The sequence below is a fragment of the Heterodontus francisci genome, chromosome 3 (assembly GCF_036365525.1).
Source record: "Heterodontus francisci isolate sHetFra1 chromosome 3, sHetFra1.hap1, whole genome shotgun sequence".
Lineage (NCBI taxonomy): Eukaryota > Metazoa > Chordata > Chondrichthyes > Heterodontiformes > Heterodontidae > Heterodontus > Heterodontus francisci.
In genome coordinates, this window is record NC_090373.1 from 180,504,556 (window position 1) to 180,526,332 (window position 21,777).

The window sequence follows — 21,777 nt, forward strand, 5'->3', positions numbered from 1 at the left end:
CATCCCCACTTCCTTTAGCAATCTGGGATGCAGGCCATCCTGACCAGGTGACTTATCAACCCTAAGCACAGCCAGCCATTTTAGTACCTCCCCCCTCCGAATTTTTATCCTATCATAGAAACATAGAAACATAGCATTGCCTTTACTCTCTCTGCTTCTACCAATATTTTGTCAGCCTCCATTTCCTTAGTGAACACTGAAACAAAGTACTCATTAAGTATATTAGCCTTGCCCTGCACCTCTAAGCATGTATTACCCTCTCTGTCCCCAATAGGCCTCACTCCTCCTCATGCTACTCGCTTACTATTTACATGCTGTAGAAAATCTTTGGGTTCCCTTTTATGTTGACTGCTATTCTGTTTTCATATTCTCTCTTTGCCATTTTGCTATTTTCCTCTTCATCTCAACTTATTGTATATGGCCTGGTTCTCACTTGATGAGTTCACCTGACATGCATCATACACCCTCATCACTATCTCCCCTGTCAACCAAGGAGCCCTGTTCTTGGTTTCCCTACCTTTCAGCCTTGTTGGAATGTTCATTGCCTGTACCCGAAACATCTCTTCCTTAAATATAGCCCATTGTTCAAATACAGCTCTTCCTGCCAGTCTTTGGGTCCATTCTACCCTAGCAAGATCCTTTCTCATCATGTTGAAATTAGCCTTCTTCCAATCTGAGCCAGGTGCCATGGCCTTGACTCTGGCAGCACTCCACAGATGAACCATCACTTTCCTTAGTATTCAGAACTGAATACTGTTTGGAGAGTGACTTGCATTCAGGGGTCTACTACACTACCTGCCTGTTTCTTCTTGGCTGCCTGGCAGTCACCCATCCCTCTTTTCCTGCATACTCTTAAGCTGTGGGGTGACCACATCTATAAATGTGCTATCTATGATGCTCTCGACCTCACTGTTACACCACAGTGATGCCAGCTTTTGCTCAAGTTCCGAAACCCAGAGTTCAAGCTGCTGCAACCGATGGCACTTCCTGCACATATGGTTATCCAGGACACTTCTCGTATCCTGGAGTTCTCATGTAACCCAGAATGTGAGAGCAGCCCTGGCATTCTACCCTCTATCTAACCTTGGTACTACAAATCATCCCTGCTGTGACTAATAATAATCACCCTTCCAATAGTAATAAACTTCACCAATATTAATAATGACCTTACTACTGCTTATACTAAACTTTATCAATAATAATCTACATTACCACTCTTAATACACCCTACCAATACTAAAATGTTACCAATAGCAATAACAAACCTTACCAATGTTAATAAACCTTATTTAAAAATAATAAGCTACCACTGATTACTTCATACTAATACTTGATAATTGGATACGCATATTGAACTTATATCAGATAATTATACTCCTCCAGTACAGAAATGTGTAATTGCATATCAAAAGTGATGACAAAATGAATATTCATGGCTAAGAAGAATAGGTCAACAACAATGACTGGGGTATGGGAACAGATTTATTTGAGAAGTATATATATTTTTTTTAGATTTAGAGATATAGCACTGAAACAGGCCCTTCAGCCCACCGAGTCTGTGCCGACCATTCACCACCCATTTATACTAATCCTACACTAATCCCATATTCCTACCACATCCTCACCTGTCCCTATATTTCCCTACCACCTACCTATACTAGGGGAAATTTACAATGGCCAATTTACCTATCAACCTGCAAGTCTTTTGGCTGTGAGAGAAAACCAGAACACCCGGAGCAAACCCATGCAGATACAGGGGGAACTTGCAAACTCCACACAGGCAGTACCCAGAATTGAACCCAGGTCGCTGGAGCTGTGAGGCTGCGGTGCTAACCACTGCGCCACTGTGCCACCCTTGGACAAATCATAAAAAGTGGTTGCCTTTTCTTTTACGGAGCTAGTTGTTATGATCTGGAATGCACTGCCTGAAAGCGTGGTGGAAGCAGATTCAATAACAACTTTCAAAAGGCAACTGGATAAATACTTGAAGGGGGAAAATGCAGGGCTGTGGGGAAGAGCAGGGGAGTGGGACTAATTTGATTGCTCTTTCAAAGTATTTAAGGTCGATGGCCTCCTTCTGTGTTATGATTAATATTCAGGGTTTTTTATGACATTACAGTTGATAAATTAATTTTTTTAACTCTTTTGTCAGTTTGACTGCATTTAGTTTAAGGATTGCTATTCTTGTGATGTACATAATGTGAGGAGTATGCAGTGTATGTCAGCAATATTTTTGTACATCCCTTAACATGGTGTTTCGTTTCATTGCTGAAGAATATCTGGATGGTGAAAATAACAAGAATAGCTTCTTGATAAGTTACTAAAAGTCAAATAAAATATTTTATATTTAGTAAATCTGGTCATTCTGGATTTGAAACTGATCTGGTTTCTTGAACTGCCCCATTGGTTTAACCGTTGAATGGTGCTGAGCCATATAAGACCATGAAGATCTCAGGTTTGATCAAGAATCTGTTCTCAGTAGTTAAAGTGGTACAGCTGGCCTCAATATCCTTGAGCCAGAGAGGAGGAAAATCAATCAGGGTTCCTCTTCCTGACTGCTATTCAAGACCATTTATACTAGCCACTGAAAAGACTACATGGACAAGATCATGCTCTATTATTGTCAATGATCAAAGAGCTCAACTGTCTGTGCTCACATGTGCAGATTGGCCGCTTGGATGAAGTACCAGAGAGAAGGTGGCATGATCCATACCCCAGAGTCAACACTTTGAGGATATAAAAGTGAAGATGATTAGAAATTCTGGAAATATTGGGAAATCTGGAACTCCAAATGGCTGTTGAGGTTTAGGTCAATTGAAAACTGCGATTGATAGCTTTTTTTATTATTAGGTAGGTGTATTAAGGGATATGGAGCCAAGGCAGGTGAACAGAGTTGAGATACAGGTCTACCAGGTCTGAGGAGTTGAATAGACTATATCTGTTCCTATGGAACAAATATTTTAACAAAAAGTGCCCAGTTTTTACATGTAATTTTCTGTCCTCTGCAGCAAGTGATGAAGATTTTCACGATGGTTTTCTTCTTGACTTTTGGCACGGTGCTATTTTTGGTGCTCCCGCCAATGGTCTTCAGTTATGTAGAAGGTTGGACCTACGGTGAAAGCTTTTACTTTGCCTTCATCACTCTCAGCACCATCGGATTTGGAGATTACGTTGTAGGTATGACTTGAGTCACTCAGTAATCCAACAATATATAAGGGGCACCTGTGCAGCTATTGGGAGGGAGAAAATTACATGCAAGCGAAACCATACATAGTAGAACTGGCCAAAATTGACCAAACAGTGCTGTGGTTCTATGTGGCCTGCAGAGAGCAGCCATGGTGAAAATACAACTCATAGTGATGTGAGTCTGTCACGTCATGAGAATATAAAGAAAGGCAGACATAAGATTGGGCCCATTGGTGCTGATCCCTGTAGGACCTATACTGCTTACACAATAGTCTCTAAGTTCCAGCATTTTGGGATGTTTTGTCATCATAATAATGCCTATATAACTCCAAAGAGAGAAAATCTTGAATATCATGCTTTTCATGACATCTCAATGGCTTTACAGCCAATGATATACTTTTGAAGTGCAGTCACTGTTGTAATGTAGGAGACATGGCAGCCAATTTGCGCACAGTAAATATCCACTAACAGCAATGCAATAATGACCAGATAGTCTGTTTTTGTAGTGTTGATTGAGGGATAAATATTGGCCAGGACACTGGGGAGCACTCCCCTGTTCTTCTTCAGAATAGTGCCATGGGATCTTTTATGCCCACCTGAGAGGGCAGACGGGGCCTCAGTTTAATGTCTCATCCAAAAGACGGCAGTATTACACTGGAGTGTCAGCTTTGATGTTTGTGCTCAAGTGCTGGAGGGGGATTTGAACCCAGAACCTTGTAGCTCAGAGACAAGAGAGCTATCAACTATCAAGTGTTTTCTTATTCCATTAACCCTCCAATTATTGCAACCAATTGTATTCTCTAATGTGGTTTATAACTTTGCTTAGTAAATTATTTCATAACAGATCTTGAAACTCCAATTTTATTTTCATGCCCCCTGGTTTTATTTTCTTAGCTTGTTTTGTAGTAATAGGCTGGTTTATCTTTTCTTTATGTAATGGCAAAGTTTCTAAACAATGGGAAAATATTCATAATGTTAACAATAATGCAAATATTGTAATTCAGCAAATAAGTATTCCCAGCAGATATATGTTAAATGAAAAAGGTTGTAAATTACAGCAGTGCTGTATTTAGATTATGGTAAAAGAAAAACTAGTATTTATAAAGAAAGAGCTTGCATTTATGTAGCACTTTCATATCCTCAAGACACTCCAAGGTGCTTCATGAACAATTAATCACCTTTTAAATGTAGTCAAAGCCATTTTGTGCACGGCAAGTCCCCATATATAGCAATAAGTTGAATGACTGGTCCATCTAGTGATGTTTATGGAGGGAGACACAGCACTGGGAGGACACGGTGCTTCTCAGGTACTTATGTCCTCAAGCCCTGTTGTCCAAATTAAATGGCTGAATTACTACAGCTTCATCTGTACCTTTCTTTATTTTAAGGATCTCAATCCTCATGTCTACATTGAACATAATTTGTCCCTTGCCCCTTCAATGACTATTATTATTAATAATACTTTACCATGCCTGAACTGCCATTCCCTGTGGTAAAAGCTGAAAATGCAGGAAATACACAAGCAGGTCTATCAATAAAGAGAAAAGATAAATTAATTTTTCAGGAACTGAACCTTCATCAGAACAAGTGAAGAAATGAGATGCACTAGAGATGCACTGCATTTGCACCATTTCCTTTTTCACATTTCAGATGTTTAATTTCTTTTTTATTTCATGGGGCTGAACTTTCTCATTGAAAGGGAAGTCCTGCCACCGGGACCAAAAGCGGGAGCCGACCTTGCTGAGGCGGTATACTGCCACCAGGGCCGCTGTCCAATTAAGGACAGCAGCCTGTCCCCAAGAGTTGGCAGCCCAATCAGAGGACCAGGAGCTCGGCAGCCTCAGCAGCGCCACCGCTGGCAGTGGCCAGTGCTGAGGCTGCAGCTCCAGGGAGAGGGCACCTTAATGGCAGGGTGCCCTCGAAAACAGGTGAGTTGGGTTGGGGGATGCCAGGCCCAAGCAGGCAGGCCCTGGCAATCTGGGGTGGGGGGGGAGGGGATGTCATGGTGCACCAGCAGCTCCGTTGCTGCGGGAGAGACATTGCTGCCGGGGTCCCCATTTATGGACCATGAAGTGCCCTTAAAGGAGGATTCCCCCCCGCCCCCCACCCCAGAACCTGCTGGAAGGCCGCCAGGGTTTGCCTGGCAGTCTCCCCACACAGAGGCAGGCCCTCCCAATGCAGGCAAAATACCCACTGAGTGGGAAATGACACTTAATTGGCCACTTAAGTGGCTCAATTGGCTACAAGGTGAGCAGTCATTCCAGTACGCTTCCCTTTTCTTCATTTCTGTTGTTGTGTGCCACTAATAATTGCAATCTTCTCATTTCAGGCACAGATCCGGACAAGCACTACATCTCCATCTACAGAGGTCTGGCTGGTGTTTGGATTGTCGTTGGCCTGGCCTGGTTGGCACTGCTGTTTAACCTGGGTGGTAGAGTAATGGAATGGTTCTTTCAAATGAAGTGGCACAGGAAAGAATCAAAGCCCAAGATTAAGCACAGTCCCAAGCAAGAGGATTGTTGTACCTAGTTTCATTGTGCTTAATCTCATATTTGACTACCTCGTTTCACTCATCCTCTCCCATGCTATTTAGGTTTTTTTCTCCCTTAGTGCTTATGCTCACTTTTTCTTTATTTTCAGGCAAGGTTTTTGGTTTTGTGGTCCATCCGAGTGAGGAAAGTTAGTGCTGTGGAATGGAACACTCTCCAAGTGTCAACATTATGTACACCTAATTCAGGTGGAGCACGGGTCAGATGCAAAGTGAAGGACCCTTTTCATTGCATGAACAATGTGCCTCAATTCAAACCTCATAAGAACTCCCTCTACTTCACCAGTGTAACATTTTTTCCAAATTTCACACTGGTTAACCCGTGGTCACTCTGATGAGAATGCCAATTTAGTGAAAAATTCAGAGTGATTTTGTTCTACTGGCCCAAGGGGCCATCTGAACACTGTGACCTCACAGTTAATTTTTCACAATGTCTCCTTTGTTCTTGCACCTTCTCTTTTGCATTGAATGAAAAGGCCTCAGAATTATCTGTAGGAAGTACCCTTGAACTAACAGCCGACTGTGGAAGTTTGACTCAGTCGAGTGGTTCTAAAGGAGGATGCTTCACCATTGTACATCGCCAGTTATATGCACCATGGAAAGGACAACTTTGAGTATGTGAAATCCATGTTATTTTTGTCTTGGCTCCCACAATAAAAAAGATTGGTGTTGGCTAAGTTGCTGCTTGGCCGAACAGAGTAATGTCTCAGTTGGTTGCTGACAGATCCGTGAATGTGGTCTGAAGTGGGAGCCACCCCTTTCATTTGCTCCACCCAGTGGGGAGATGACCTATCTCTGTTCAAGATTCCCACAAACAATACATCAAGGATGGGATGGTTAACAGTGCAGGGAATGGGATGTTAGACTTGTATTCTTCCGACCCTCTTCACAGCATAAATTGGTGCACAGTTGGTGGGGAATACATTTCAGCACTTTGTTGCAAAGGAAAATTAAAATTATGCTAACAGATTAAAATGCGTTCTACATTAACTCAATTGTTCGCTACATATTATTCAGAATATTATTTAGGACAAGCCTGTCAACGAAAGTAGCCGTGCTTTTGTGATGCCTTACACATCTAAATTGCATTTTGCCTGTTACAGTTCAGGTGTCACAGTTGGCCATCATGTTTTTTCCATCTGCAACTGCTTGTTTTGTGAATATCAAATTTGAGCCAATGACAAATCACAATTGAACCAGTATGGAATGCACCAATCATAAAAAGTGAAGAAACAGTGACTTGTATTTGGCCTGGCAGAGAAATGTGTATCCAGTTATTTAGAGCATAGTTGATGTAGCCAATAACTTTCCAGACAATACTTTAACGACATCCAGTCCAATCCCAAAATTTGAAGAGGGGAAACAGCATAGATGGTTTCTCTTGGAACTTGTGCAAGTAGGACAAAGAAATCTGGGCCAAAAGACTTGTACATCACTTATCAATAAAGCATTTGCTGTATTTTCTCATGTATCCAATGGACAATGCAATAGATGAAACTGTAACACATGCTTTTCTTACTACTTGTGAAATATGCTTAAAATAATTAGCTTTGTGTCATAAGTGCCAAGGATGTTTTAGAGCAGGAGGTCAAATAGAGAAAATGAAACATCAATAATGACAAGGGATGTATTAGTGAAAGAAAAGAATTTGCATTCATATAGTGCCTTTCATGTTCTCATGACTTTGCAAAGAGCTTCACAACCAATGACTTACTGTTCAAGTGTGATCACCATTGTTCAGTAAAAGCTGTTGAGGCTAGATCAATTAAAAATCCAACACTGAGATTAATAGATTTTTGTTGCGTAAGAGTATCAAGGAATATGGAACCAAGGTGGGTAACTGGAGCTGAGGTGCAGATCAGCCATGAGCTAACTGAATGGTGGAACAGGCTTGAAGAGAAGAATGGTCTACTCTTGATCCCAAATCCCTAAGGAAGCAAGATGGTTCTTGGTAATCTCAGGGTTGCAGAATTCTGAAGCAGTTAGTTAAACATGCCAATCATTGTGTAGCCTCATTAAACCTAGGAGACTAGGCAGATAGGAAGTCAGAGACCCTGTGCCATTCATCTGACGAGCTACTGCCTGAGTCCGCTGATCAGCCCTCATGCTAAGCCTGTCTTAAAGCCAAGTGGAGCACAGAAGGCAATGCAAAGTAGATTCATGCTGTTAATGTGAGCGAGTGGGTTGCAAAGTCAACAACTGCTCGTCTTTAAAGTGAGCTGCAGTGCAATTGGTGAAGCTGAGCACATCTGTGAACTGTGAGATTGGAGCTAACTGGCCCACCCAAGGGATTGGGCAGGAGGCAAGCAGAGAGATGGAAAAGATGTCTCGATGTTACAATGGGTCATGGTGAACATGAGGGAAACCAGCGAGATGTTCTTTTACACTGGAACAGATGTACAAATGTATCCACGGCCAGCTTTTAGCCAGAATATCCAACCTGGACATAAGTAAAAGAAGCTGGGATTATCAGAAACCATACCAGTGGGAATCTTGATTCAGAACGATGGAGATATTTAAGGTATTGTGGCTGAATTCTACAAAGAGGAGGCTGGAGCTGGAAAAGGGTGTTCAGGCTTTGTTATCTAGCAGAGTCAACAGCAGCAGCGGTTCGTGATATCATGGTGCAGGCTCATAGGCCTACGCTATTTGACATTCAATTGTGATTGTAATGATTGTGTGTGTGTCTTACAACTTATTGTCAGGGTTTGATATCTCAACTAACAAGGCCTCACATTACTAGTTTAGAAGTGGAATGAAATGATTTCTGTTTCAACTACGAACATTAGCGTTTCTTCATGTTTGTCTCTAGTTTCAGGTGGATTTGGGAAGAGGGAAAGGTGATGGCAAGGTAAATGGACTAATCCATGCCACTAACAATCCCTGTAAAAATGCTCCTCCCGGAGTAATCTGGACAACAGTCTATCGTTAAACTGTGCACTGTATGGAAGTGCCATTAAAGTAGTGCTGTAATATCTGAGGTGCAATGTCACTCTGACGCTGTCTAGAGCCCTCCCATTGCTGAGAACACCAGCAGAAAAATGTTCAGCATTGCTAGGTGGCTGCAGATGAACACAAGTGGATTTAAAAAGAGACCCTTGTGAAGGGATTGCCCTCCATGTAACTTTGCTTTGATTAATTTTTTATTTTTTTCATCTCACCTTTGCTGATCATTGTTCCTTATACTTTGGGAACTTCCATTTGTCACAACTATTGGCATTCACCTCAGGAGAAAGTGTCCTTCCCTTGTGGGTTCCCCTCTACCTGTGACCTGAAGAGGAGGATAAGAAAGAGCAACATGTGGGAGCTGGCTGGTCAGGCACCATAGGAGAAGTCTGGCATCCATCCTCAGTTGTGCATGCACATATATTTACAGACCAACATGATCCTATCTCAACCTCAGCCCTAAACAATGAATATGAATGATGCACCACAATGGGAGGCCTTTTCGCACATAGGCAGAGGCCCCGCCCACCAGCTAGAACATCGGGGCAATTCCGCCTCTTCTGGCCCTCGAAGTCACAACTGGATTTAATGGTTGTCAGGAAATTAGCTGCCTGAGGTTGTGGCTTCCACCCTCCTAAGGCAGGATATCCCTCCTCTAACAGCTGCTGGCCAATCAGAGGGCCGGCTATCTTCAGTCCCAGTAGCACCACTGGGAGTGGTGGCCACTGCTGGAACTGCAGTAAGACCTGCACCAGGAGCAGTGCTGGAGGCCCAGAGTAAAGGTAAGTGAAGTGGGTTTGCACCCCCCACCACCACACCACCCCACCCCCCCCCCGCCCATCCCACCCTCCAGCACCCTCACCCCTGCTTTTGGCCCAGATAGTGGGACTGCTGCCTCCACCAAAAAATTCTTTGTCAATGAACTTAAATTTGTCCTCTGGTTACTGACCCTACTGCCTGTGTAAATAATTTTTCCTTATTTACTGGATTCATAATTTTGAACACTTTTTTTCAAATCTCTCCTTCTCTGCTGCAAGGAGGGCAATCCCAGCTTTTCTAGTCACTCCACATAACAGAAGTCTCTCATCACTGGTACTATACTATAAAATCGCCTCTGCACTCTCCCCAAGGGCTTGACATCCTTCATAAAGTGTGGTGTCCAGAATTGTGCACAATACTCCAGTTAACTTGATTTCCTTCACTACCTGACTTCCCTTCTAACTCCTCAATATCTTGGAATCTTTGACTGCAAAGGAAGAAAAATAATTTTTTTAAAAAGCCCCACCAGTCTCTATACATTATGAACATTGTCTCTGGCAACTTTGATGGGTGGATAGACACAAGCATAACTGTACTGGGGAATGTTATGTAAATACTTATGGTACATTGAGGCCAAGTCAAACACAGCAGTCAAGTTAAACTCAATAATCACAGCTTGACAACAAATAATCACATTGCTGTAAAAACATTAGCTGAAGGGACTGAAACAAATTTCAGCACTACTTACATTGCTCTACTGATTCGCTGCCAGTCTTTGTCTAACTCCCTGAGGATTGTAATGGATTCTCAATTACTCTGTCTGCCCCGACTATTATGTCGCAAAATTGTTGAGTGAGTTATTGTATTTCATTCTAAAATGGATTGAAAACTCCTTTTATTATACCAGCTCAATAGGAAAATGCATCATAAAAGGGTCAACATTCACCTGCAGTACCTGTTATGCCTGTAGGTGGTGTTCTGACTGGCATTTATAATTGTAAATACCTGTCACATAAGTATCACAATACGGGAGCTGTATTTTGACCTTTGAAGTAAGCATGAGTGTGAGCATGCAGCTCCATTTAGATCCACTGGGTGACAGCGTACAATAAGGTAAATATAAAATATGTCCCAAAATTACAGCAAGATATACATACACATTTTGTAAATCTTCATGTAGAAGTTCGGTGGTAAAAGTTTGGAGCTGTCTTCCACAAACAACAATTGGTGTTAGATCAATTGTTAACTTTAAATTTGAAATTGATAGACTTTTGTTATTAAAATGTATGAAGGGATAACAACTTTTGCTACTTATATTTTATATAGCATCTTTAATGTAATTAGAAGTCTCAAGGTGCTTCACAGGAGCATTATAAAACAAAGCATGACACCGAGTCACAAAAGGAGATATTAGATCAGATGACCAAAAGCTTGATCAAAGAGGTAGGTTTTAAGGAGTCTCTTAAAGGAGGAAAGAAAGATCGAGACAGAGGTTTAGGGAGGGAATTCCAGAGCTTGGGCCTAAGCAACTAAAGGCGCAGCCATCAATGATGGTGATTAAAATCAGGGATGCTCAAGAAGCCAGAGTTAGAGGAGCACAGATATCTCAGAGTGTTGTGGGGCTGGAGGAGTTTATAGAGATAGGGAGGAGCGAGGCCATGGAGGGATTTGGAAACAATGAGAATTTTTAAATCAAGACGTTGCTTGACCGGGAGCCAATGTCGGTCAGCGAGCACAGGGGTGATAGGTGACCAGAACTTGTTGCTATTTAAGATACGGGCAGCAGAGTTTTGGAATGTGGGAGACCGGCCAGGAGTGTATTGGAATAGTCAAGTCTAAAGGTAACAAAGGCATGAATGAGGGCTTCATTCAGCAGCAGAAAAGCTGTGACAGGGGCAAAGGCAGGTATATAGAATTAGGTCACAGATCAGCCATGATCTCACTGAATGGCAGAACAGGCTTGAGGGGCTAAATAGCCTGCGCCTGTTCCTGCATCTGACCCAATGCCCAAATTTGCCTCTGTAACCCTCCTTGAACAAATGTTGCACCCTCCTGGAGATACAGTCACTGAGAGGAGTGCTTCCTGTGGGATCGTTCCTATGGTGACTGCCTGTGACTGAGATGGGCTCAATGGGACAAATGGGCCCAGATATTTAAGTCTCTATTTCTGTTACAGTTGTAATTTTTTTTTTCTTACATGGGATGTGAGCATCACTGGCAAGGCCAGCTTTTGTTGTCCATCCCTACTTGCTGTTGAGAAGGCGGTGGTGAGCTACCTGATTGAATCGCTGCAGTCCATGTGGTGTAGGTACACAGACAATGCTGTTAAGGAGGGAGTTCCAGGTTTTTGACCCAGTGCAGTGAAGAACTGACCAGATAGTTCCAGGTCTGGATGGTATATGGCTTGGAGGGGAACTTGCAGGTGTTGTGTTCCCATGCATCTGCTGCCCTTGTCCTTCTAAGTGGTAGAGGTTGTGGGTTTGGAAGGTGCTATTGAAGGAGGTTTGGCGAGTTGCTACAATGCATCTTGTATATGATACACAAAGCTGCCATTGCACGCCAGTGGTGGCGAGAGTGAATGTTTAAGGTGGTGGATGGGGTGCCGATCAAGCGGGCTGCTTTATCTTGGATGGTATCGAGTCTCTTGAGTGTTGTTGAAGCTGCACTCATCCAGGCAGGTGGACAGTATTCCATCACACTCTTGACTTGTGCCTTGTAGATGGTGGACAGGCTTTGGGGAGTCAGGAGGTGAGATACTAGCCGCAGAATTCCCAGTCTCTGAACCTTCTCTTTTGGCTACAGTATTTTTATGGCTGGTCCAGTTAAGTTTCTGTCAATGGTAACCCCTAGGATGTTGATGGTGGGATATTTCAGTGATGGAAATGCCTTTGAACATCAAGGAGAGATGGTTAGATTCTCTGTTGTTTGAGATGGTCATTGCCTGGCACATGTGTGCTTGAATGTTACTTGCCACTCATCAGCCTAAACTTGGACATTGTCCAGGTCTTGATACATCTGGACACGGGCTATTTCAGTATCTGTGGAGTTGCGAATGGTACTGAACACAGTGGAATCATCAACGAACATCCCCACTTCTGACCTTATGATGGAGGGAAAGTCATTGATGAAGCAGCTGAAGATGATTGAGCCTTGGACACTATCCTCAGAAACTTCTGCAGTGATATCCTGGGACTTAGATGGTTGTCCTCCAACATGCACAACCATCTTCCTCTGCGCTAGGTATGACTCCAACCAATGGGGAGTTTTCACCTGATACCCATTGACATCAATTTTGCTGGGACTCCTTGATGCCACACTCAGCCAAATTCTGCCTTGCTGTCAAGGGCAGTAACTCTCACCTCACCTAACAACATTAGCTTTCACTCATTTTAGTGTTTTTAATGTAGTAATGTGCCCAGCGTGGTTTACAGACAAAAGAAATCAAGCCCCGATTCAACTTAAGTGGCCGGGCAAGGCACTCAGTTACACAATCACTACTTAAGAAGGCGGCCTGATACTGGAGATTTCAATATTGATATTTATAGCTTTTTGTTCAGTAAGAGTATCAAAAAAATTGCAGCAAAGGTGGGAGAAGCAAGTTGAGACACAGATCAGTGTTACAACCAGGTGATAAAGAGGTCTAAGGTTCCCTTTCAGCCTTCACCTGATCTTACTGTAACAGGGTTTTATTTTTAAAAATACTGTGTTAGCTCCTCCTTGGTGAATCCTTGTTCACCGCTTTCCAATTGTAAGGCAAAAGAAACCAGAACAAACAGGCTTTCTTAGGTTTAAAGAAGAAAAGTTGAAATTTATTAAACTTAAGCTTAAACTCCAATTTGGTTAACACCTATGGATACACGACGTGCCCACACTAGCATGCATATGCGATACACACATGCAAATAGAGACAAAAGAGCAGAAAAAAAATAAAGTGGAAAAGTTTGAGGCAATATCTGAAGAGTTTTTGTGATGGTTTTTTGAGCTTACGTAGAGTCCTTGATTGTAGGTAGATCTTGCTTTTCATTGGGCCCAGTATTCTTCTTAAACCTTGTTTGCTCGAGGAGACCTTTCTGTCTTGGGGTTCATGTGTCTTCAGTGGATTCAAAGGGTTGTCAGAATGAGATGGGAGCAGACAGGAGAGATCTTCTCAGTCCAGGAGCAAACAGACATTCTCAGTTCAAACTGTTTGTACAATTAAGAAAAGCCCAGGTTGCCAAGTAGGTTAGTCATGTGACTAACTGGTCTGACCACGTCTTAGATTGTATCACCTTAGCAGTCTCTGGAATGCTTCCCTTACCCACAATACCTGGTGATCAAAAGTTTATTCTGGGTTGAAATGTGTCAGGGAATGGTCATTTGTCCTTCCAATCACTATCTGTTAATATGTAAATGTCTTTTCCAGCCACAACTGATTGTTTAACAAGTCTTTTCTTCACTTCAGTAACAGTTCAATGTCCATGACAAAATTAATGTATCTCATTCTTGGCAGGTGGGGATTTAGCATGACACCTTCACACCCAGCGGAATGAAATGCAAATTGAGAAAAGGCACATTTCATTAAAGGGGTCGAGAGAAAATATAAGACACAGAAAAAAAAAAATCAATTTCTCTCATTCATTCACAAATCTTAAAACATATTAAAATTGTCCCCTTTTTTTGGCAACCCAATAAACATGTGGTTCTTTGGGGAAGTTTCTCTTCCATTTGCCCATTTCCATGACTGCCTAGGATGTCTTTGATGGTTAGGTTTAAGTAGCCCTGAGTTGGAATTTTTTTTTCAGTAGAGTCAGTAGTGGGCGGGTCTATCCTGAACTCTCTTTCAGTGCTTTGCTGAGTCAAGCAAAGGCTTTTGACTCTAGGGGGATAAGTGATTTTCTTTTTTCTGACTGCAGGGGAGGATTCGTTGCTAATCTCCCCTTTGTCCTCTGGAACACTCTTGCCTGCAGGTATTTGTGCAGACTCTACTGCACGCCCCTGTGGCACCTCAAGTAGGTGAGACATAACCCTCACAGTTTCTCGACCCCCTTGAGGTCTTTCTTTGTCTCTGCAGGTTCCTCTAAATGCTGTTAGCAACTCTGGTGAGGTGCTTCTCCTGTCTGCATTTACATGGGAGGAAGTGGGGTCCAACCTTTTACATTTTCCGGGGTTGGCTGACCGGACAGTAGGGGTTTTCATCCAGGATTCCTCCTGCACTTCCTTTAACCTGCCTTCTTGGTTGCTTTCTCCCCTTCTCTTTCTAAACTTTTGCCAGCCTTCGCCTGCCTGTCCCCTTTTGTTCTCAGCGGGGGTCCCGAACAGTTCACCAGCCCTCTGCTGGAGGATCCTCCTAACACCGGTACAGGACTTAGGGGTGCAGGTTTCATTGTAGGTTGGTATTTCCCCTCAACCTGGCATATGTGGCAACTCCTGCGGTACTTCACCACATCTTTGTGGAGTTTTGGCCAGTCAAACTGTTATCTTATGAGGGCTTTGGTCTTTCGTATGCTGGCATGTACAGCCACTGTAGTCGCGTGAGCCCTTCTTAATATTTCTCTCCGGTACCTCTGCGGCACCACTAACTGGTGAACTACTGTCCACTCCTCACTCTCAGGTCTGTGAGGAGAACTCCATTTCCTCATCAGTACCTCATTCTTTAAATAGTAGCAATCAGGGACTCCCTCTGCTTCACTTTCAGACTGGACAGCCTGTGCTAACTCTCGCAATACTGGGTCGGCTCACTGAGCCTCAGCTAGGGAAAACTTATTTAACTCATTCCCTGGGTCTCCTAACTTTCCAAAGAAAGTCTCAGACAGACAGACCTGGTCATCTGCCTGCAGTGCTAATGCAGTCTCCTCTGGGGGAGCTGGTTTGATCATGGCCTGATCCTCTACACATTCAGGGCAACTGCAGGGGTCCATCTCCTGCCATTGCCCTGTCTCGCTGACCTCCTGTGTCTTTCTTTTACTGGTGGGGCTACCACCTTCACCCCTGCCAGATCATTACCTAGGAGCAGGTCAACCCCGTCCACAGGCAAACTAGGGACAATCCCTATGGTCACCGGTCCCGAAACCAGGTCGCACTCCAGGTGCACCCGGTGGACAGGTACAGGCATAAACTGCATACCATTTACCACCATTCTGGTGTTCACTGCACTCTCTGGGGGAAATTTCAGGCCTTTTCCCAGTAAAAGGGATCTAGTGGCCCCTGTGTCCCTGAGAATTACTATGGGCTTGCTTACCCCACTAAAAGGGTATGGGATTACTTTCCCTTCAAACACAAAACCCTGGTAACCTTCAGGAATCCTATTAAATTTTCCTGCATGTCAGCTGTAAGCTTGCTGGGTCTCACTCTTACTGCAGTTAAAGCCACATCTTGTTCTTCCAATTGTCTTCCTTTGTCCTTCCAATCATTGTCTGTTAATATACAAATGTATTTTCCAGCCACGGCTGATCTGTTTAACACGTCCTTTCTTCACTCCAGTAACAGTTTAACATCAATGTTAATGACAAAATTAATGTGCCTCATTCTTGGCAGGTGGGGGCCTAGTATGAGGGGCTGAATAACCTACACCTGTTCCTTTCTAATTGGGCCAACTAGAGATTGGCACAGCCTGAGAATAAATAAAGTACCTTGAGGACACATAAATGCACCCCCAAGAAGCTCCTGTATTTCTGGCTACCTGATTTTAACTCTACCCACAGGGCCAAAGACGTGACAGTACTGTATTTGAGGAGGCCTGAGGTCTTCAATGCACCCAAGGCTTTCAGCCTCTTGGGAATCTTTGCACAAACTTTGCAAAAGGATCATGAAGGCCCCCTCCCCCAATAGCTGACTCAAATGGCTCACCAGAACTCAGATGCTACAATAAAAGGAAATGAATGTTTTTCCCCTCACATCGCTTCAACACTGGCACCTCCTTTCCACACTACCACCACCACCCCTATCCACTGTCCCCAACCCCAGTCACCGACAGCAATATACCATACAAGTGTAGATCAGGAGCATCAAGGGGGCCTTACCAATCAAACTGCGGTCAGACAACTGCCGATTAAAAAATACATTGTGTGCAGCTCGAAGCAATCATGTGGTGTTTGCCATGTTGGGTAATTACACTATCATGAAATCCCACTCTTGCATTGACACTGTAACCCAGTGGCCTTTACTGTTTGTCTTTTCAGAAGGACCTGCTGCTCCATGCCGAGTACTCAGAGCGGTGCTGAGAACCCGTCCAATCAGGAACTAGCTGAGTAGCGGGCGGGAGTAACTTGTCCCCTAAGCAAATGTTTACCTTGTTGTACAAGTTTTGAATCAATGCCATGACAATGAGCATCAAAACATGACGTGCCAGCTGGCTACTGAACAATGCTGTGCTCGAAATCCAGCAGCGACCATGTCTGGGTCACACTCCGCTCCATCACATCCATCCACAGTATGTGTTTGAACAGATTTCTTTTTGTTTATTTAACCTTGGAGCTTCATGATGCTTTTGGGTATATCTCCCTCTGGTTGCAAATATGAAGAAAAAAATTACTGAGAGTTTTGGTAAAAGTACTTTTTTCAGAGTTTAAGAAAGCACTTCCATTTCTATAGCTTCTTTCACAAACTCAGAATTCCCCAAAGTGCTTTACAGCCAGAAAAGTGATTCTGAAATTTAGTCACTGCTGTAATCTAGATAACACAACAACCAATTTGCGCACAGCAAGGCCCCACAAGCAGCAATGTTTTAATGATCAGATAAACTGATTTTAGTGCTGTTGTTTGAAGGATAAATGTTGGCAAGGGTTTTTGAAAGGATTCGCTGCTCTTCTTTGAATAGTGCCATAGGATCTTTCACATCCACCTAAGGGGGCGGAGAGCACCTCCGACAGTGCAGCACCCCCTCAGTACTGCTCTGCAGTGCCAGCCGAGATTAAAGGCTTGCTACCCAACCCGAACCCGATGGGACCTGACAAACATGTGTCGGGTTCGGTAACGGGTCGTACCCATCTTCTGGATCCGGCTTTCGGGCTCGGGTCGGGTCGGGCCGGGCCGAGTCCAGGTCAGGTCTGGCCAGACACACGTGGTAAGTGCTCTGCCAGTAAGTATAGAAATTAAAAAACGTACCTGAGCTGGGAGTCCAGGATGAAACTGAGTCCGCAGTGAGCGAGTGACATCACTATGACGTCATCACGCATGCGCTGCAGTACATAGAGTTTCCCAGTCAGAAAGTAAGGAAAGGGATGGTCGGGTCGGGCTCGGGGCGAAATTGGAGAGACTTGAGCCGGGTTGGGCTCGGGTCCGCTGTGGATCGGTCGGGTGCGGGTCGGGTTCTTTTTTCCGACCTAAGCGGGCCTTTAGCCGAGATTATGTACTCAACTGGAATCTTCAACCTTCTGGCTCAGAGGCAATAGTGCTACCCATTTAGCCACAGCTGATATTTTACATAAGGGCCTGATTTTCCCAGCCATTAAAATTGTGGGCAGAAGGTGAGGGACAATGAGCTGTGATTTCCTGATGGACGCAGCTGGTAGAATTAAGGCATAAAATTGGAAAATCAGTCCTCGAGAGGAAAACAAACTGCCTTTTATATCGTCAGGATGATATCCTGGATATGGTTGTATGTTAGACCAGGTTTCGGACATGGCTCAGTGAAGCAATGTTGCCTCTGAATCAGAAAATTGTAAGTTCAAGCTCCATCTCCACTCTAAGGATTTGAGCACAATATCTATTCTTGTACTTCAGATGCCCACATCCAGAGAATGAATTAGAAAGCAGATACCTCAGCCAGGTACTCCAGAGCACGAGCAGTAATTGACTAACCCAGCCTGGCTTAGTGTGGTGATCTGAAGGGACAAAACCTATGTTACTGGGGACTGGTATTATACACATTCAATTCCAAGTAACCCTGCAAGCTAATGCCCTAACAACCACATTGGCTCTGATCAGACAAGCAGCTGGTAAGCTGTGCCATTTTAGTTTGTTAAACTGCCATAGTACCCCTGCACAGCCTCAGGGTCCCAATTGCACCCACATTCTCTGGAGTCGGGTAATGGACAATGGGACAACAATGTGCACATTGTACTGGGCACACAGAAACTTGACCTGAACTGAATTCTCAGTAGCTAGGTTTGGGAACGTTTTGGTGGGTCTCTGTCCAATTAGGATAAGGTGGTTATGAAGGCATATGGGATACTTGCCTTTATTAGCCGAGGCATAGAATATAAGAGCAGGGAGGTTATGATGGAGCTGTATAAAACGCTAGTTATTCCACAGCTGGAGCACCCCCTATGTATAGTTCTGGTCACCACACTATAGGAAGGATGCGATTGCACTGGAGAAAGTGCAGAGGAGATTCACCAGGATGTTGCCTGGGGTGGAGCATTTCAGCTATGAACAGAGGCTGCAAAGGCTAGGGTTGTTTTCCTTAGAGCAGAGAAGGCTGAGGGGGGACATGATTGAGGTATACAAAATTATGAGGGGCATTGATAGGTTAGATAGGAAGAAATTTTTTCCCTTAGTGGAGGGGTCAATAACCAGGGGGCATAGATTTAAGGTAAGGGGCAGGAGGTTTAGAGGGGATTTGAGGAAAAAATTTTCACCCAGAGGGTGGTTGGAATCTGGAACACACTACCTGAAGGGGTGGTAAGGCAGGAACCCTCACAACATTTAAGAAGTATTTAGATGAGCACTTGAAATACCATAGTATACAAGACTAAGGGCCAAGAGCTGGAAAATGGGATTAGAATAGATAGATGCTTGCTGGCTGGCACAGACACGATGGGCCGAAGGGCCTGTTTCTATGCTGCATAACTCTATGACCAGGTCATCTAACCAAAATAAAACTAGCCACCCTAACTGAAATTGCCAATTTAATGTTACATGCCCACTAGGAACTGGGTTGTGACTGGCCAAACCTATTTCACGTAGGAGCTTCACACCAGCAGAGGAGAATCTCATCTTATTAGTCCAGGGACCTTTTGTTTTATTCATTCATGGGAAGTGGGCATCACTGGCTGTGCAAGCATTTATTGCCCATCCCTAATTGCCCTTGAGAAAGTGGTGGTGAGCTGCCTTCTTGAGCCACTGTAGTCCATGTGCGGTAGGTACACCCACAGTGCTGTTAGGAAGGGAGTTCCAGAATTTTGACCCAGCGACAGTGAAGGAACGGCGATATAGTTCCAAGTCAGGATGGTGTGTGACTTGGACGGGAACCTGAATGAATGTATTCTAACAAATGCCTGCTACCTGATACATTTACCCAATGTGGTTGACTCTTAAATGCACTCTGAAATGGTCTAGCAAGCCACTCAGTTGTATCAAACTGCCACAAAGTCAATAAGGAATGAAACCGGATGGACCACCCAGCATCGACCTAGGCACCGGAAACAACAACGGCAAACTCAGCCCAGTCGACCCTGAAAAGTCCTCCTTACCAACATTTGGGGGCTTGTGCCAAAGTTGGGAGAGCTGTCCCACAGACTAGTCAAGCAGCAGCCTGACATAGTCATACTCACTGAATCATACTTTACAGACAATGTCCCAGACACCACCATCACCATCCCTGGGTATGTCTTGTCCCACCAGCAGCACAGATCCAGCAGAGGTGGCAGCACAGCGGTATACAGTCACAGTGAGTTGCCCTGGGAGTCCTCAACATTGACTGAAGACCCCATTAAGTCTCATGGGATCAAGCCAAACACGGGCAAGAAAACCTCCTGCTGATTACCACCTACTGCCCCAGCTCGGTTGATGAATCAGTGCTTCTCCATGCTGAAAACCAATTGGAAGAAGCACTGAGAGTATCAATGGCAGAGAATGTGCTCTGGGTGGGGGACTTCAATCTCCATCACCAGGAGTGGCTCAGTAGCATCACAGCTAACCAACAAGAGGGAAAATCCTACTTGACCTCATCCTCACCAATCTCCTGCCAGAGATGCACCTGTCCTTTTCTTTTATTCATTCATGGGATGTGAGCGTCGCTGGTCAGGCCAGCATTTATTGCCCATCCCTAATTGCCCTTGAGAAGGTGGTGGTGAGCTGCCTTCTTGAACCGTTGCAGTCCATGTGCGGTAGGTACACCCACAGTGCTGTTAGGAAGGGAGTTCCAGGACTTTGACCCAGGAACAGTGAAGGAACGGTGATATAGTTACAAGTCAGGATGGTGTGTGACTTGGAGGGGTACTTGCAGGTGGTGGTGTTCCCGTGCATTTGCTGCCCTTGCCCTTCTAGTTGGTAGAGGTCATGGGTTTGTCAGGTGCTAAAGAGCCTTGATACTTTGATGCAGTGCATCTTGTAGCTGGTAGACACTGCTGCCACTGTGTGTCGGTGGTGGAGGGAGTGAATGTTTGTAGATGGTGTGCCAATCAAGTGGGCTGCTTTGTCCTGGATGGTGTTGAGCTTCTTGAGTGTTGTTGGAGCTGCACCCATCCAGGCAAGTGGAGAGTATTCCATCAAACTCCTGACTTGTGCCTTGTAGATGGTGGACAGGCTTTGGGGAATCAGGAGGTGAGTAACTCACTGCAGGATTCCTAGTCTCTGACCTGCTCTTCTAGCCACGGTATTTATATGGCTACTCCAGTTCAGTTTCTGGTCAATGGTAACCCCTAGGATGTTGATAGTGGGGGATTCAGCGATGGTAATGCTATTGAATGTCAAGGGGAGATGGTTAGATTCTCTCTTGTTAGAGATGGTCGTTGCCTGGCACTTGTGTGGCGCGAATGTTACTTGCCACTTATCAGCCCAAGCCTGGATATTGTCCAGGTCTTGCTGCATTTCTACAAGGACTGCTTCAGTATCTGAGGAGTCACGAATGGTGCTGAATATTGTGCAATCATCAGCAAACATCCCCACTTCTGACCTTATGATTGAAGGAAGGTCATTGATGAAGCAGCTGAAGATGGCTGGGCCTAGTACACTACCCTGAGAAACTCCTGCAGTGATGTCCTGGAGCTGAGATGATTGACCTCCAACAACCAAAAGCATCTTCCTTTGCGCTAGGTATAACTCCAACAAGCGGAAAGTTTTCAACTGATTCCCATTGTCTTCAGTTTTGCTAGGGCTCCTTGATGCCACACTCGGTCAAATGCTGCCTTGATGTCAAGGGCAGTCACTCTCATCTCACCTCTTGAGTTCAGCTCTTTTGTCCATGTTTGAACCAAGGCTGTAATGAGGTCAGGCGCTGAGTGGTCCTGGTGGAACCCAAACTGAGCGTCACTGAGCAGGTTATTGCTGAGCAAGTGCTGCTTGATGGCACTGTTGATGATACCTTCCATCACTTTACTGATGATTGAGAGTAGGCTGATGGGCAGTAATTGGCCTGCTTTTTGTGTACAGGACATATCTGGGCAATTTTCCACATTGCAGGGTAGATGCCAGTGTTG

The 21,777-nt window shown here is 44.3% G+C and overlaps 1 protein-coding gene across 1 annotated transcript in view; it reads left to right on the forward strand.

Annotated features, from left to right (window-relative positions):
• The window catches only part of kcnk17 (potassium channel, subfamily K, member 17), a 45,179-nt gene extending 38,250 nt beyond the window's left edge, over positions 1-6,929 (forward strand). Inside the window, exons 4-7 of the mRNA XM_068028598.1 lie at positions 3,009-3,177; positions 5,516-5,707; positions 5,827-5,865; positions 6,838-6,929. Coding sequence (XP_067884699.1) covers positions 3,009-3,177; positions 5,516-5,707; positions 5,827-5,865; positions 6,838-6,929 — 492 coding nt within the window. The remainder of the gene's footprint in view (positions 1-3,008; positions 3,178-5,515; positions 5,708-5,826; positions 5,866-6,837) is intronic.
• Positions 6,930-21,777: the final 14,848 nt, after the last annotated feature.